General features: G+C 41.0%; 1 protein-coding gene across 1 annotated transcript in view; it reads right to left on the reverse strand.

The window, feature by feature from the left end:
* Nucleotides 1-13,455, reverse strand: part of LOC111223131 (oxysterol-binding protein-related protein 10-like) — a 79,781-nt gene extending 66,326 nt beyond the window's left edge. The window contains exons 1-2 of the mRNA XM_022747159.1: nt 13,031-13,455; nt 471-646 (exon numbers count right to left, since the gene is read on the reverse strand). Coding sequence (XP_022602880.1) covers nt 471-646; nt 13,031-13,455 — 601 coding nt within the window. The remainder of the gene's footprint in view (nt 1-470; nt 647-13,030) is intronic.
* Nucleotides 13,456-17,792: the final 4,337 nt, after the last annotated feature.

Here is a 17,792-nt window from a genome sequence, read left to right on the forward strand (position 1 = left end):
ATGAAAGCAGCATCTGAACAATCGTAGATCTCATCTGGCTTTTTAGCTGCCAAATGCTCCACTATGTTCAGCAGCTAGTTGATAACTTTGTCTTTCTGTTGTTTGATGCAGCGCAAAGTGTGAAATGCTCCTTTAAGACAAGCAGAGCTGCAGAATCACTGATAACTCTTTGTGGTTTCTCCACTATGAGAGAACCCTTTCATATTAAACATAATCATTTATCCATTGTTCATATAAAAATATTGATTAGAGCAGCTTTAAAAGTGAAACACCGCAGCTTTACTTCTATCAAGTGCTTTCCATAACCAGCTGTGCAACGCATTCACAAATACTGGACAGAAAAAAATTCATTCATAACACCCCAGCATGTGCACTGCACTCCAAATGGCTCCAACATAAAACACACACACTGCTGTCAGTGATTGTCCTTTGCCATATATGGGCAGCCTGAGGCCAGCATGAGGTCATACCTCTGAGTTTGTACAGCTCTCCATTGACAGAGTTTACAATGAACATGTGCGGAGCCTCGTCGCTCGGGGTTACAGAGGCGCCAATCAGGGGCAGGGACCCACGGGGCTTCTGGCTTTTCCCCTGCTCGTTGACAAAGTACTGCAGCTGTCCCAACTCTGGATCTAACACAAAGTACCTGCATGGAGGGAAAACAGACACAGAGAGAGGGAAGTTAAGAAAGTAATGAACCAGAGAAAAAGAAGGGGGAGAGAGAAAGAGAAGAAGCACCGTTAATGTTATCATCATATTGTTTTATGTTCTCATTATCTGTATCTTTTTTCTTTTCCTGTTGCACTAACTTTGTCAGGGTGTGGGAGAGAGAAGAGGAGGAACACAAAGAGGAGGGCTATGAATGAGTGTGAGATGCCAGAGAGAGCTGCCATAAAAACACACAACGCCTTTAAATTTCTCACCTCCCATCCAACAAAGCCTGCAGGATATTATTTACCACAGTTCTGTTCACGCAAGATTTGTTAAAAATACTCCTCTGTGCACATTAAGGCCTGCTTCCACCAACATCAAGCTGGCATGCTCAATTCCAAATTACTCAAGGTAGCGATTAGCGCGGTCATCTTTAGCAGAACGCACAGCTCCAGGCGTGGAAATTAAACCCCACATTTCCCCCTTTGTGATTAATGAATCACATTCAATCACTGCATAATTGAATCTCTGCCTGGCTCATCGCTGGCTGCAAGAATCAAAACCAGCCAGACCTAACACACACACACACACACACACACACACACACAGAGGCAGAGGCATTTCATTTCCTGTGGCCAATAAGAATTCTGTATGACATTCAAGAAACGGGCCTGTCTGCTCCACTTAACACTTTGTTCTGGTTCTGCAGTTCAGCACAGGCCAGAGTGGCACCGGGTGGCTTTGGCTAACCTTTCCCCGTTTGTGTACTGTGGCCTGAGGTAACAGCGGTTGTCTTTGTTCATGTCTTCTGGTTCAGCACACAGCCCTGTGCCGACCCTCTTTCCCACAAGAGTCACCATTTTAACAATCAATGTTCTCTTTCCATCCACGATTACAGAAGCAACAGTATTGATCAGGCCTCCGTCGAGCTCAGACACAGCTGTTGCCTCTTCCCATCGCCACATCACGGCTGTAGTGATATTTGAAGAGACTGCGAGGCGTCACCTGTATCTCTCAGGTGCAATTTTTATCTTTAAATAGATGTCTCACAGATTTCAAAGAGTAGCAACAGCTGACATCAATCCGCCCTTCATGCTGTTGTCTCACAAACTATACCACTCCTGCTTACTTCATCCATCTCAACAGGCTCGTTGTTTGTCTGTAGAAACGTGCGTTATGTCCTGTTGACGACCCTGCCTTTGCTCCTGGTGCTCCATGCTCTCGTCTTTGTTTGTCACCTTCCGTTATTTGTGGTGATTTTCTTAGCCGGTCATGACACCAGAAATTCAGTACATTCTCACTATCAGTTTATCTGCCAAATGTTTTCTCAATTAACTGATAAAATGTTGGAAAATGGTAAAAAAAAAAAAAAAGCCCATTACAGTTTCCTAAAGCCCAAAGGGACGTCTTCTAGAGCAACTGACAATTGCAATTAATAATTTATCGATTAATAATTTCCCCAGAAAATATTGAAAAATGCTCCAAGTTGACACCAGCTAATTTATTTGACCAAATGTCCAAAACATATTTGTATTACTGTCATAACGGACGAAGAAAAGCGGTACACCCTCACATTAAAGAGCCACCTTCATATTACCAGTTTTGTCCGACCAGGAGTCCAAAAGTCCGCACATCTTCAGTTTGTTAAAAGGCACCAAAACTGCACAACTGAGAAGGTGGATGTAGCTAATGCTTTCCTCCAGTGTCACCATGAGATTTACATTTGCAGTTTTGAGTGAAATGTCTCAACAACTACTGGATGGATTATCAGGAAACTTGGCACAGATCTGCATGTTCCCCTACAGGATGAATTCTAATAACCTTGCTGTAGAGACTGGTTTTTGATTAATCATTTAATCTATAAAACCAAAAAATACCAATAACAAGTTCCAAGATCCCAAGGTGACATGATTTGTTTTGTCCAACCAACATTACAAAACACAAATATATTATATTAATGATTATATAAAATAGAGAAGAGGCAGCAAATCCTTACATTTTAGAGGCTGGATCCATAAATGACCCGATTACTTGAAAATTGTTGTTTGATTAACTAATCTGTTAATCAACTAACTAGAATAACGAACTGGAATATCAGACATTTATTATATATGATAAGAAATGGCATCAGGAATGGCTTCAGTCTTCAAATATGCAAAGGATAAGAACTCCCTGACTGCATCCTTCACATTACTGTGGGCATTTTCCCATGAACCCTCTCTCTAGGAGAGGATGCAGTGAATACTGCTGTCTGAAAATTGATCCCCACTCACAGTCTTGCCTCCTTCCATCAGGAGAGCTGGTGATTTATGTCGACCACAGCCAACCAGGGAACAATGTGCCTGAGTCAGTTTTTATCCAGCCCTATCTTTTTCCCTCTCTCTCTCTCACACACACACACACACTGCACTGTGTATGAAGTCTTATCTGGTGTTCAGTCAGCAGAGTGGAGGCTTTTACCGTTGACCCCTCCGGCCACTTTAGCCTTTGCAGCTAAACCACAATGCAGACCTTTAGCATGATGGATGGTGCTGGATAACAAGCCGGGGCTGACATTACCCGATCTGCGAGGCCGCAGACTCTCTAGGCTGGGGGGGGGGGGGACTTTTAACGTTTGAGAGCATGAGGCTGCAGCAAAGTGGGAAAAATGAAACATAATGATGGACTGATGGAACAACAATGTTTGGCAGCAGCATCACTGCACTTGTTACACCACTTAAAAACATCTCCCTCGCTGAAGTTCTCACCTAGAACAGCACATTTAACATCAGTTCCAATGAAGCTGTTTCAAGTGAAAACTTAGGATAATGAACTTAATGAACTTGGTGAACATATTCATATCGACATATATTAAAGACAACAAACATCTAATATCCCTATTGTGTACGAGAATACGAAACTATCAGGAGGAAATTGAAGAGAGAATCAGGCCTGGGCTATCATCTGGCAAGGTGCTGTGTTTCCCGGTGGCATACAGCACATGCAAGTGCACATTCCTCGTGGATTACTTTGTGATGCAAGTGCTGTATTACTACTGTTTACGTCACAATCGTCACGAGGAAAGATAAAAATGACTGCTGTGATTATTCTGCACAGTTGTAAAATCCTATATTGTAGTTTTACAAGTAGTTTTTTTTTGTTTTTTTTAGCATCTGAAAAACCTTCAAACTCAAGACTGTGTTACTCAAATTTGACTTAGCGGGTCCTGTTTCATGTCTCACTGGTACAACATGCCCCTCACCAATGCAACTCCTTGCAATGTTTTAACACAGGCCTGTTTTCAGTCTGGGCTATGTGAAACTGTGACAGGCATTTTCTGACATTTTATACACTTAGAAAATAATGAAAATATTGTTAGTTGCAGCTCGATTTCCTGATAAAATGCTAAACAACCTGGCAAACTGCAGATATCACTAATTTGTTGTTTGGGTTTCACTGATTTTAGGTCGTGAAGCACAAATTAAGATTTTTAGGCAAAGAAAAAAAATGAATTCAGCAGCTTTTGATCTAAACCGTCCCTGGCTTACAGCTCTGAAATGTAATCACTCATCCACTCAAGAACTGCCATCTGTGACAACAAAGAGCTATCTAATACATTTTTGCTGATATCATTCAAATAAACCAAAACAATAATAACACTGTAAAAAGAGCTTAGTCAAGGACATTTGTCCACATCAACAGAAACACTGCCATTTCCTTATGGCATTAACATTGATGCTGCGGGACATAGCTCGTCAGCAGAAGTTGCATCTCATCCCTCGTCTTTTAGCAGTTCATTCTCAAAAATGCTCGGAGGAACATCGGAACAAGAGAAAAGTGGTAAATCACACCATTTATTGGCAGGAGATGTGACTGATACTTTAACATTGTAATATGATAATGTCTAATAATAATGTCAAAGGTGTTTTGTAAGCCAATATTTTGTTACCATATACAATCATAGGAAAGTCCTAAAGCTGATCTTACAGAAACACAGCGCTGAGACATCACCTAGCTGACATGTATTTAGCAGACATAGTGCAGCATGGTTAACCTGTTAGAGATATGTTATATCTGACAAATTTAAGCGCAGTATTGGCTGGTTTTTAACCCAAGTTTGGTTGCCACCAGCTCCTTAGAAATGTCTGGACCTCAAGCTTGTTAGATGCTTCACTTACTTCACCAGCTGCACGTTTACTTGGACTGGCTGCCATTTTTTTACGGAGCTTATGGACAATTGGTTTGTCTGAGGTTGTTGACTGGAAACTGCTCACTGTTCAGCTGGAATTTACTGGTCCAAAATAATCAAAACAAACTAATAAAAAACCTACGCGCACTGATGAATTATCAGTAACTAGAGACCCAATCTAAAAGGGGGACCTGAGCACAGCGAGACTGAACCTTTTACCCATGGGTAATCAGACCTATTCCAAAATGCAGTCGACCCAAACAGGTCCTAATAGAGAGAGCCAACATGGCAGCAGCATGATCACCAATTAACCATTAAGCAGTCGCGGTTAAAAAGAGCAGCAGAATAATAATAATAATATCCAAAGAACAAATGCAAAGTCGTAGCAACTGATTTATAAAATAATTACCTTCAAGCTTCAGAGATGTATTTTTGGCACCTTATGGTTTATGACACCTCCTTCACTAACAATAAAACATTCTGTAGTCAGCTGGACAATATATACATATATATATATATATATATATATATATATCTATATAGTCAGTAATCAAGATCCAAAAAGTAACTTGGAGGGACATACTGACACATGGCAGTAAAACAGGAGCTACTCAACCAAATTAGAATGATTATCACCTGAACCCCGTCCTATGGGGTACTGGACCAGGTGTCTGTTCTTCTGAGGCAAGTGGACCCATAAACACCTGAAATTCAATGTTAACGTCAAAAATATAGCCAATGCAAGATCAAGCCTGAGCTTTGATCAAAGTGGTGCACAAAATGAGCCTGTCAGTTAAACTCGTGACCTTAGAAACAGCAAACAGTCTCAAGGTCCATGCACTTAATTGGTTGTTCTGGGGGCTTTCCATCATATCACACTAAGTTTGAACATTAGCAGTTCCACTGAAAGTGTGAAAATGCATTCTGCCGAAGAAGACTTGGGATAGGATCAAAAGCTCCAGAGCAAATTAGTAAGTGGACCCTGACCTGAGATCGTTTTGTCAACATCTACAAAATCCTTTCTTTTGAAGCTAGCAGCAAAAACAAATTAACATGAAGCCAAGCTCACACCCTGAGTTTGCTCTCTCTTCTCTGCCGCGGAGACACCCACCAGAGCCGCATTACCCCGACTCACAGCTTTGATCAGAGAAGCAGAGCAGTGCTCCTTTCCACTGAGCACAACTGCAAAGAAATGATTCATCCCTCACAATGTACTCCCCAGCCCGCTGACCGCTTAGGAATACGTAAATTTAGAATCTACACATGTGAAAATCCTCACAGCCCCACATCGTACAGTGAGATAACTAAAGAGGAGACTGAGAGAGCTCTGAGTGTTTAGTATTCTGTGATCTGCATGCAAATGATAACAGTCATCAGGTTAAGTAGATGAAAACCAGATTAAAACACAAACAACAGAGCAATATCTCCTGCATGAAAAGTTGAACGCCAGACCTCATTTGGCACTGCAGTTTGAAAATAAATCTGAATCTTTTTTTTTCTTGTTTTTGCTTTTTGAAACTAAGTCCACCATCATCACCCTGGAAACCAGCTTTCAGCCGCTATCCGTGACCGAAAATCTCTGCTTTGCTTCACCATCAAAAGCAACAAATTTGACATGAATTATCACATACATAGAATGACCAGCTGATGGCATTCAGACACAAACACAAACACACACACACACACACATACACACACACACACACCCAGCATGTGTTCCTGTAGTGTACACAGCATTTTCCAACAGGTGAATCTTGCATTAATCATGTCAGACACACAACCATATTTGTACCAGTAATAAAAGATCATGTGAGTGAATGTGTGTGCGTAACCTAATTGCTTGGTCTGGAGGCCCAGAGGATGTGTAATGTGAAGTCATTATTTCGGAAATAGACTCTCAAGTATTTTATAAATGACAGTGTGAGTGTGTGCGTCTCTGTGTATGTGCTCATGTAGCTGTCATTTCAGCTGCACTTCACTGATTGAGAGTTAAGAGTTGGTTTTTGGGGTCAGGTTTAACTTTGTGCCAAGCAGCACTTTGTTTTCATTTGCATCCTTAATCCTCAAGGACAATAAAATGACAATAATGAACATTTATCCAAACCATGAAGGACTTTATGTCGCACCACAGTTTCAGTAAATCGCTACAGAGCAAAACTTCGCCCTCATTTGCATAAAGTTGAAAATTTTCAACTTTAACTCCACCCTTTTGTCGCTGGTCAGTCCCGTGTCACCTGCTTTCCCACAATGGTTTGAGAAAGGATTCAATTCACTTCATAACATCACAGTTTTCCAAAATTCGCTTATGGAGTGCAAATTTATAATTACCACTAAAAATGATGGTCAAAACCTACAAAAATAAGACTTTAGATATCCTCTAAAGGGGAACTCCGTAGATTTATATTTTTGATTTTTATTTATTTGGACTTTTTTTTACTACATTACAGTATCATAAATTTGGTGGGATGAGAGAAAGATAAAAGACAGAAGAGTTGGGGCACCCCAGTGACCTTGTGGTCAGCACGCATGCCAAAACCACAACATCCATGGTTGGGGACCTTTATTGAATGTCATATCCCCGTGACTCCCAGCATTTCCTGTCTATACCTCTACTACTGCCGCTAAATAAAGGCAAAACTACCCAAAAAAAAAAATCTTAAAAAATCTGAGCCGTCAAAATCAAAGCAAAATATATCCTGACTTTTAGTCTCTAATATGGCTAGAGCTCCAAAAGTGCTCGATCCTACATTTCCCATAATGCAACTCAAAAGCAGCTTTCATTGGACCCTGTCTGCGTTCCAAACGTCCACTTCTTTCAAACACAGCAGTCAGTAACCTGAACTGAGCATGTGTCTATAGGTTTGCAAATGTGCACACACACACACACACACACACACACACACACACACACACACACCAAAAAAAGGCTACCTAGCACATTTTCTCTGGCACATACACACACAGCACCTACACAACATAACAGCACTTCACACTGACACATGGCCACCCACGCAGTGAGGCAGAATTAGCTCCACTCAGGTCTGCTGCCCACCACGACACCACCTGCCAAACACATACTATGTGTTCCTCCACGTGACAAATACTGGGACGTGATTGACAACTGTAATTAGTCCAACACCATCATGCAACAGACACCACCCCCCCAACCCCCACCCCCCTCCTCCTTCAGATGTGTTTATATTTAAAAGCTGTAGGCACTTAGAGATATTAAGAGTATGCAAATATTCAACACAACCTGGGAAAGGATGGACTGTCCAGATTCTTTTCTTCTTCCTCTAATGGGTTTCGAAAAAGCCCGAAACAAGTAATTTTGAACTAACCAAAGGCTTTTTTTGTCTACGTGGAGTAAAAATAAGCTCATGTATCTTCATTAAGGTATCCCATGTGACAGAGAAAGCACTTCAGGGACACTTTAAAAAGCACAAAGTGCGAGCAATTCTCAACAAAAGTTGTTAAATTAAAACCACAGGCCCGAAACCTGCTTTCACAACTAAACTACGTCAGAGGTATTTAAAGACCAAGTTCTCATATGATTTTGATTACTACTGTTTTCTTAGAAACTCTGCAAGGAACTTTGCAAATTACAGCATGTTAGACTCAAAATAGTCTTAATGGAGAGTGAATATGGCGTTAATGAAAAGAAACAACCCAAGCTTGTTGATACAGAACAAGCAGCCCAACCACTTCAACTACCACTAAACCTGTTGGATTTTCACAATAAATGTCATGCCTTCGGCTAATTCAAATGCCTCCTTCTTGGTTTGACTCATACTAAAAGAACTCATGACAATTGGACTGATGTTGTCATTCTGCCTGTTCATTACATTGTCTTTCTGTTGTTGACATTAGCTGGAAATTGTTTCAGCATCACCCATATGGAGCACATTATGTTAATATCTGTTTGCTTTTATAATCTGTATAAACTTTTGTGAACGTATGAATAGCTTTGTTTTTGGTTGACAGACTTACAGGCTTTATTGTTGGGAAGGGGCCCTGTGAGGTTTTCAGAGAGGCAGGTCAGAGGCTGTCTCTAACTACAGGTAAAAAAACAAAACAAAACAAAAAAAAAACAACAGAAAACACAAATCACACAAAACGTCTGACCTAAAAGTAGAGCTTTAAACGTCTCAATTACATTATACAAGCCCTTACACAAAATAGTTTTATAAACAGCAACATTAACGTCAAGAAGACCCATTTCCTTGTATTTAAAGAAGTCCCCACGGTCACATATTTGCCTCCTAATTAACATTCCTGAAAGAAAACTAGTTTCAGTGAGTGACATAATGGCTTTGTACAAAATAACAATAACATGACTCCAGGAAGCATCTTAATTCATTTACATACTGTAGGGTTAACTCCTCTTAATTTCAAATGCACATAAGCAACACTGCCTTGATTAATCACATCCTACCTACAGTACGTACTGTATGCGGAAGGACCGGCATCAAGCAAAATATGAGATTCAAAAGAAAAATAAATCAAATTGAATGCCATAAATTTAAATTCAAATGATACCAAGATTGCACTGTCATGGTGTTCTGCTATTTTGAGAGATGAATATGGTTTCCTGATGAGCTGATAAGGATCTTGGTTATGATTAGTGACCTTAACAATCATCGTTCTAACTAGCAGCAGTGCTAGTAGGTTAGCACTGCAGTAAATCAGGAAGAATTTGATCTGACTGCATACTGAAAAGCTTTTCAGTTTCAGGCCACATTTTCAGGATGTTTTAGTCAGTGTTCGCTATCTACATCTACACATTTACTCGAGGCTCGAGGCCATGGCTCTGGCTCAGGTCAATGAACCAAAAGGAATCTCTCCTTGAAAGCCAGACCTTTGCCTTTAGGCACTTTGAAACTGAAATGGGTCACAGGTACCATCACAAAGCATAAACCAAAACCTGCTGAAAACACACTGAGCAGTATATTTGTTTACATACAGTACATATACTCCATGTTATGTCAAGCGTTTGTGTGAGAAGAGGAGACGGATAAAAAAGCCCACATGAGCATCAGACACAATTTATTTTTCTTTTGGTCAATACCAACTGACTTTTTCCCCTTTGAAACGAACGTGTATCTTTTTTACCCAGGTATTCCTGTGGGTGCAAATCAAGATCCGGTTCAGTGCATCATCTGCCTGTCAGTTTAATAGGAGAGAAAGTAGCAACTGCTCGTTCTCTCCGCCTCCGCCTCCCTACCCCACCTCTCTCACGTACACTGGCTTCCAGCCCAGATCATATACAGTACACCACAGCCTCAGCTTCCTTCTTCTCTGCAGCACCGCTACAGCGAGCCACTATACGTCTTTTATTTTCCCTGTGTGTATGGGTAAAAAAAAAAAAAAAAAAAACTAATTCTATTCCCAAATCGAATCACAGCTGCAGAAGAGAAATCCTGCATAATTCATGTTAACTGTACAGGAGTTTGGTGGTAAACAGGAAATTCACAAGAAAAGGTTTTGTATTGAAAAAAAAAAACCCAAACCACAGCCAGATGTTTGTGACTCACAACAACAATCAGTGTAGGCCTGAGTAATATTTTTAAATTAAAAACTCACTCAGAGCTTCTCATAAAACTCTCTCAGCATTCATCTCTCAGAGTCTTGAATAAATCGGAGGGCAGGGAGTTGAACCCATGAATGCTACATGAGGTACAGTCGCACAATAATGCACCGCTGTGATCTCGACAGTTGTCGCCGAGATGTTCTGCACTTCATTATGAGAGCGGCCGCAGTGCTTCAGGAGCAACAGAATATCAGACGACCTCAGCTAATATCTGTTCGAAGCAATAAAATAAACCAATAAGGCATATCAGCAACCGCATCAACCCGCAGCAAGGCAGCACACAGGGGAGAGCGAACACACACACACACACACACACACACACACACACACGCAAATGTCCAATACTCTTCAGTCACACCTGTACAATCCAATGCAGCCCTACAATAAGCCCTCTTCTTATGAATCTTAAAACTAGATCTGCAACAATTAGTCAATCAATCGATTAGTTGGAAAAATCAGCAGCTATTTTCATCATCAATTAATCATGCAATTAATCATCATTACAAACAATGAACACTCTCTAGTTCCCGCTCCTTATTTGTGAAAGTTTGCTACTTTTCTTTTCTCTTATGTCAAAATTAAGTGAACATTTTAAGGTTGACAGAGACAAAATAAGGGTTGCAACAATTTGAAGACTCAATTAGAAACTGTGACGAGCATTTTTCAACATTTTCCAGCAGTTTATAGACCAAATGATCAATCAATGAAAAAATTATCAGGAGATTAATCAATAATTAAAATGATTGTTGGCTGAAAATTTTTGAGACAGATGTTCATTCAGCTGTGGGAGCTTTTCCACACTTGAGTCGGTAGTGTTGTTGTTTTTTGGGGGTTATTTTGTATTATTGAGGCCAATACTGATACTGATACCAAGAACAATAACAATATATCAGCTGTTTTTTTTTTGCCTAAATATAGACAATAAACATTTTTTTTTATAAAGATCCCTTAAACTAATAATCTATATTTATAATAATAATATATCAAATGACAATGTGAAAACAGTGTACAATGAGGAAGGGGTCACTTGTAGTGATGAATCTGCAGAGGATTATAATCTGACTCTGCTTCTCCCCTCGACTGCAGAGCTTTATAGTTTCAGCTCATTTTTTATCTGTCGGCTGCAACTTTGCCGTTTGTTTCACTCTCACTACTCTCACAGAGTCATTTTCAGCCGCAGCAGGCAGCTGTTTACAGAGAAAAAGCTCTAAAAAAAAAAAAAACCCCTAAAAAAACCACTGTACTCCACCTGTTCAGCAGCAAACAGCAGATAGACACAGTTTAGAGATTAGCTGGTGAACACAGTGGAACATTTGGCTGCTAAAGAGCCAGATATTCCCCTCAGGAGCTGGTAGAGACCAAAACAGACTCAAAAAAATAAAAAAGGTCAGTTTTGGGCTTACATTCATCGGACGGCCAGGAACATGACGCCAAATGAATGCTCATGTTTCTATGTAACTGCTGGCTGTATGAATAAGAAATTGTTTTCCAAGAATTTTGCCATATCTAAAAGGATTTCAATGTTGGTTTCGCAAATTGTTTGTGCTGCCCCCAAGTGGCAAAAAAAAAAAATCGGGCATTTTTGAGCTACAGTGATTGGTTGATAAATCTATTGGTAGAGCGACAGAAAAACTCAGCAGCAACTATTACCATAGACACCAAACATTTGCTGTTTCCAGCTTCTGAAATCAGAGGATGTGATACCTTTGTTTGTGCCATCTGTGATTGTATAGCTACTAAATATCTTTGGGTTTTAAACTGTTGGTAGAATAAAACAAGCAATTTGAATACATCACGTTCAGCAAGGATTGTTCACAATTTTCTGACATAAACAAAATGATTCATTTATAACCCACGAAAAATAACCATCAGATGAAACCAATATTGAAGATGATGGTTAGTTGCAGCCCTGTACTGGGATGCATAATACTGAAATGTGTGTCTAATGTTTTGACCACTGCTATTACAGTAGGGAGGCATAATATTAGAATCCAATACAGCTAGGGCTGCAACTGATGATGACTTTCCATTATTAACATGATCAATTATTTTCTTGGTGACTTTGTTGAACTTTCCAAACAGCTCAAAGACCAAAGAAAACCAGCTTGATTCACATCTCAGAACCTGTTCATTTTAGTACCTATGAGTCATCCAAATAGCTCCTGTCTCAGCTCTACATACAATGCCACTAAATCTGGCCTCATAAATGACTGAAGCATTGTGTCAATATGTCTCTGATACACTCTCAACCAAAAGTGCACTGTTTCCAAAGGCATGGTTTAATGCAGGCATCTCTGCACAAGCTGTTATCTGAATTTGTAGATGCGAGTCCTTGTTTGACTTACAATAGTCGGTAAACTAGTTCATTAGCAGGCCTACAAGCCTGGAAGCAGGTTTGGATTTAAACCCCTCTCACCCCCCACCCCACCCGCCCACCCCACCCTCCTCCTCCTCGCTCCCCTTTCGCAATGTGAACGTTGGTGTAAAAGTTGCAAGTGGACGGGGCAAATAAGCAAACGAACGAAGCCACGGACCCTGAAGCGGACAGGAATCACAATCTAAACCCCCCCCCCCCACTCCTCCTCTCCTCTCTCTGCCGATAACTCCATCCATGTGCTTACCTGTTCTGCCAGCCTTGGATCAGGTTGGTGTATTTGCTCAGCACTCCTTCCAGCTGCCTCCTGCGCGCCTGCTGCTGCTGCTGCTGCTGCTGCTGCAGATTCATGCTGTTCCCCAGCACAGCTCCCCGGCTTCCTCCTGCTCCGGCCGGGCCACCCAAGGAGCCGGAGCCGGGGCTGTGCGNTAGCAGCCGCCTCCGCCCCGGCTGCTGCTGCTGCTGCTGCTGCTGCTGCAGATTCATGCTGTTCCCCAGCACAGCTCCCCGGCTTCCTCCTGCTCCGGCCGGGCCACCCAAGGAGCCGGAGCCGGGGCTGTGCGAGCCGCTCCGGCCGCTGGGCTGCTTGCACGCCGATGAGTTCCCGCGGTCCGTGGAGGAAGAGTTGGTTTTGTTGGTCCCGGGATGCGGACTGCAGAGTGTCTTGTCCATCCTGACGACGGGACGGCGGAGAGCGGGAGGAGGAGGAGGAAAGAGAGGGGAGGAGGGGACAGGGATGGACCAGAGTCGGCAGCAGCAGCAGCAGCAGCAGCGGTGAAGGTTTCAGAAGAGCATAAGTGTGAAACAGGGCGATGTGTGTCTGCGGAACTAAAGCAGAGGCAGCGGATGTGCATTGACTGCGCTGCGCCGGTGGTGTAAGCGTCCCTCGGTGCGTGAGAAAGCTGACATAGTCCTCGGTGGTGTTTGCGTCCTGCTCTCTCCTCTGCAGTGCGCGGCTGTGTGGCACTCTGGGTCTCCTCCAGCGTTTTCCTGGTAGGAAGGCAGAGCAGCGCGCAGACACTCCCACTCCACTCTGGACCTGCCCCCGGATATTACAGTGCAATCCTATTATACACATCATCATGCCAAAAATAAAGTAACCCGAGAAATAAAAAAAATAAAAAAGATAAATAACAATACTGCCAGCAGGAAAAGCCTTAGATGAGTCATGTATGAGGCTGATACACATCAGGACTTTCTTTACCATGTTTTACAAGAAAAAACATGACGTGTGGGAACATTTATGTTATAAAAAAAAAAAACTAAATTGCATAAATTTAGTATAATATAAAAAATGAATATAGATACTGAGAATTATGTTTATAATTTATCTTAAAAGTAAATATCTCTATGTGCCCAGCTGAGCTCTGGTATTTCTTTAGTACTTGTCGGGCGGTTTGTCAATCTGAAAGAAGATAAAGTGGATTTGTACAATGTGCTCTGTGAATGATATAGAAAATGAGTTTTGTTTTATTTTGCCCCTTTGACTGGGACTTGCTCAATTCTTCAAAAACAGGCTTTGTAAATATGGATGATGCACAAAGACAAACCCCATAAACCGGATAAACTGTAGATACAGTATAGGTACAGAAGATAGACGTGCTTATAATGTTGTCACTTTAGTTTGCTTTCGCTCTTTTGTTTCGTAAATGTAAAAATGTAAATTATCATAAGATGTATGTTTTATAAAACAGCTGTGTTTTATAATCCCATGGGGGAAGGGCCAGATGTTCTGCCTGACAGCGATAAATATGAAAATAACTAAACCAACCTAACTACATCAAGATTACAATAAGGCCGAGAATATTATAGGATTGTTATCGGGACATGACTTATATTAGGCATATGCTATATAAATCACTTATTAAAGAAATAGTACAGGAAAGAAAATTACTGAAAGGTCAGGTCAGCCATTATGAGCACACCTTAGGTATTTCATGGGATAAATCATAAAATTTTATTGTGGATAAAACAACAGTCTACCATAATCCTACTAATAAATCAAGAACCGTCTGTCTGTCTGTCTGTCTGTCTGTCTGTCTGTCTGTCTGTCTGTCTGTCCTTCAATTTTCGCTCATCTGATCTAATTCAAACTTCACTGGTGTATTGCTGACGACCCAAGGAAGTGAAGCATCAGCCGTGACGTTTTTTGGATGAGCGGTTCTCAAGAGAATCAGAAATGCAGACATGAAATAATCTATATAAACTCTGGCATCATTGTCACACACACTGAGAGCTGCAAGCTGGATTGACGCAGGCCGAACAAAGACACCAAAGTCAACTCCAGGCTGAAATGGAGATTGATTGAGCATCAGGAAACTGACCCCTGAGGAGAGAAGGAAAGAGCTCAGAAAAAGAAATGTTAAACGAGTTGAAGGAAATGGAGATGGAGCGCAGAGCAAGAGCTGCTCCGGAGCTGCAGATGTGCAGGAGAGAGAAAAAGGGAAAGAGATTAAAGAAACTGAAAGATTGAAAAGGCAGAAAATAAGAGTTGAGGAGGAGAGGAAGAGGCCAAAGAGAGAGGGGAGGAGGAGAGGAGGCCAATGAGCAGAAAGCCCCTGGAGAAACATGGGCAGGAGCATCTGAAGCAAGAGAGGAGGCTTCAGTGGAAAGAAAGGTGGAGGCCATCTCAAGCCTCAGATTCACTGTAAGTGATCGGAACAAGGAGCATCAGAGGAGGCGTGAGGAGGCAGGAGAGAGGCACAACTAAGCCGGTTTCAAGTGCCCGACATCTGAGGACAGGCAGAGAAGACCTCTGCTGGAAAACCTGCAGTGGCTGCTGAAGAGACTGAAGTTTGGACTCAGCTCTGATAAGAACCAGGATCAGATGGAGAGGAAGAAGGAGGCGTGCACGTCAAAGAGCAGAACAGAAAGTGAGAGGCCTGCGAGGACAGGAGCTGGAGCCATTTATCTGAGCAGTTTGACGGCATGTCCAGAAACAACATCCTCAAAAGATCCATCTTCCAAATGGAATTGATCCCCCTCAACACCCACTGCTACAATTATTATTATTAGTCCTACAAGTGTGATGGTGACACCCTCTCTTTCTCTCCACCCTCTGTCACTTATCTCTGTATCTTTCCTTTATCTCCCTCACCTCCACCCTCACCCCCTCCTTCCATTCCCCCCTTCTCATCACTTTCATCCAGACCCCACCTTCCCCTACATTAGGCTAATTAGAAACTTAATTAAAACCTTATTTAAAAAAAATCTAATTAAAAATAATTCAATCATATTTCCGACTGTATCAGCCTCTCTGAATGGTGATATACAGTATAAATATAACTACATGACGTGGTCTAGGCCTGGATGCACTGGTTCAGTATATTGTTTTTTAGAGTTAATTTGTAAGTTTTGCTATTGCTACATAGCGTTAGCATTAACAGCTGTTTACTTACCTGTCTTGTCAAGAGCTGCAGCCATCTTGGTGTTTATAAGACAAGATGTTACGGGAAGGTGGACAAGAGATGTGACTAAAGCTGCACTGATGAGTCATTGTTTTGAGTCATATATGTAAAAAAAAAAAAAAATCTTTGGGAATCTTTGGGAAACTGACATTTTTCATAATTTTCTGACATTTTATTTACCAAATGACTAATTGATTAATCAAGAAAATAATTGACAGAGCAATAATAATAACATTTGTAAGATTTTTGGAGATTTTACAGGCCCCTGAGATTGGAACCGGTTTGCTGTAGTGTATAAATCTCTACAGGAATATTAAAGTAATTCCACAAACTTATACCACTACATTGTTATGATCACAAAGACCAGACTTAAAATCACCCCAAACTCACTAACAAGCAGCTCCAATACACTAAAATAAATAATAGTATTTAAGGATTTTTTTTTCTTTGAGACTAATGTGTTTCACGCTGTCCCACTTGGCAGTTTGAATCATTAGCAATATGTCACTTGGATGAACTACATAAACCTCTACTGTGGATGCATATGAAGGTTTCATTTTGTCTTATCTCCTATCTTATCTCTGGAAAGTCCATCAAAGAGAAAGGCAAAAAGTATTTTCTACAGTCTACAGTAGCGGTGCCAGGTAAGAAAGCCGAGCAACTTCAAATGTGTTTCAGGTCTACAACAGCTTGAGATATTTTTTTCTGAAACTTAAAAACCTAAAAAAACAATTCCGTCGAGTCCAAGGAGAATCCGTCTTCTGTTTTAGATCTGAGAGCAATACTAAGACCTCAAACTAATTTAGTTGTAAAGGCATTTAATAGCATTTTAGACCAACTAATGATTATTTTTGATTATCATCGATTAATCTGCCGATTATTGTCTCGATTAATCTATTTGTTGTTTAGTCTTTAAAATGTTTTTAAAAAATAGTGGGAAAATGCCATTTACAATTTCTCCAAGCTCACTGTGATGTCCTTAATGTTTTGCCAGCCCAATCGTCCAAAACCTAAAGATATCCAATTTACTGTCATATACAACTAAGAATAGAGAGAATACTGGTCACTTTTGGTTGAAGAATGACTGAAACAATCGATTAATTACCATAATAGCTGCTGATTCAATTTCTGGTGATCCACTAATCGATGAATTGACTGATCGTTGCAGCTCTAATTATAAATCAAATCTGTTTTAAGGCAGAGTTCTACTTGAATAAACTCTACCACACCCCTGACATAAGAAACGGTGGCTGGAAACACACTACTGGTACAATTATCCTACATGTAGGTGAAGTTGTACCATACATCGATCACAACATTAAAAACCAGTTTCCGGTTTGAATGCGCCCGCTGTATTTCAGCACAGTATTATGTAATCTTTACACGTATATACACTCACACACAAAACCACCACGGCAATCAGGATGAAAAGAACACGTTAATGAAGACCAGACTGAAGAGCGTTGCAGGCTATTAAGAAGAGGCCCGGATTGCGCTGAGCAATCGAAGGCATGCCTCAATGAATCTCCACAGGATACTTAAAAGAGCACAGATAAATTCCTGCTGCTTGTCAGCTGAGGCAGCCACAAAGCAAAGATCAAT

The sequence above is a fragment of the Seriola dumerili genome, unplaced genomic scaffold (genome assembly GCF_002260705.1).
Source record: "Seriola dumerili isolate Sdu_G_001 unplaced genomic scaffold, Sdu_1.0 BDQW01000110.1, whole genome shotgun sequence".
Lineage (NCBI taxonomy): Eukaryota > Metazoa > Chordata > Actinopteri > Carangiformes > Carangidae > Seriola > Seriola dumerili.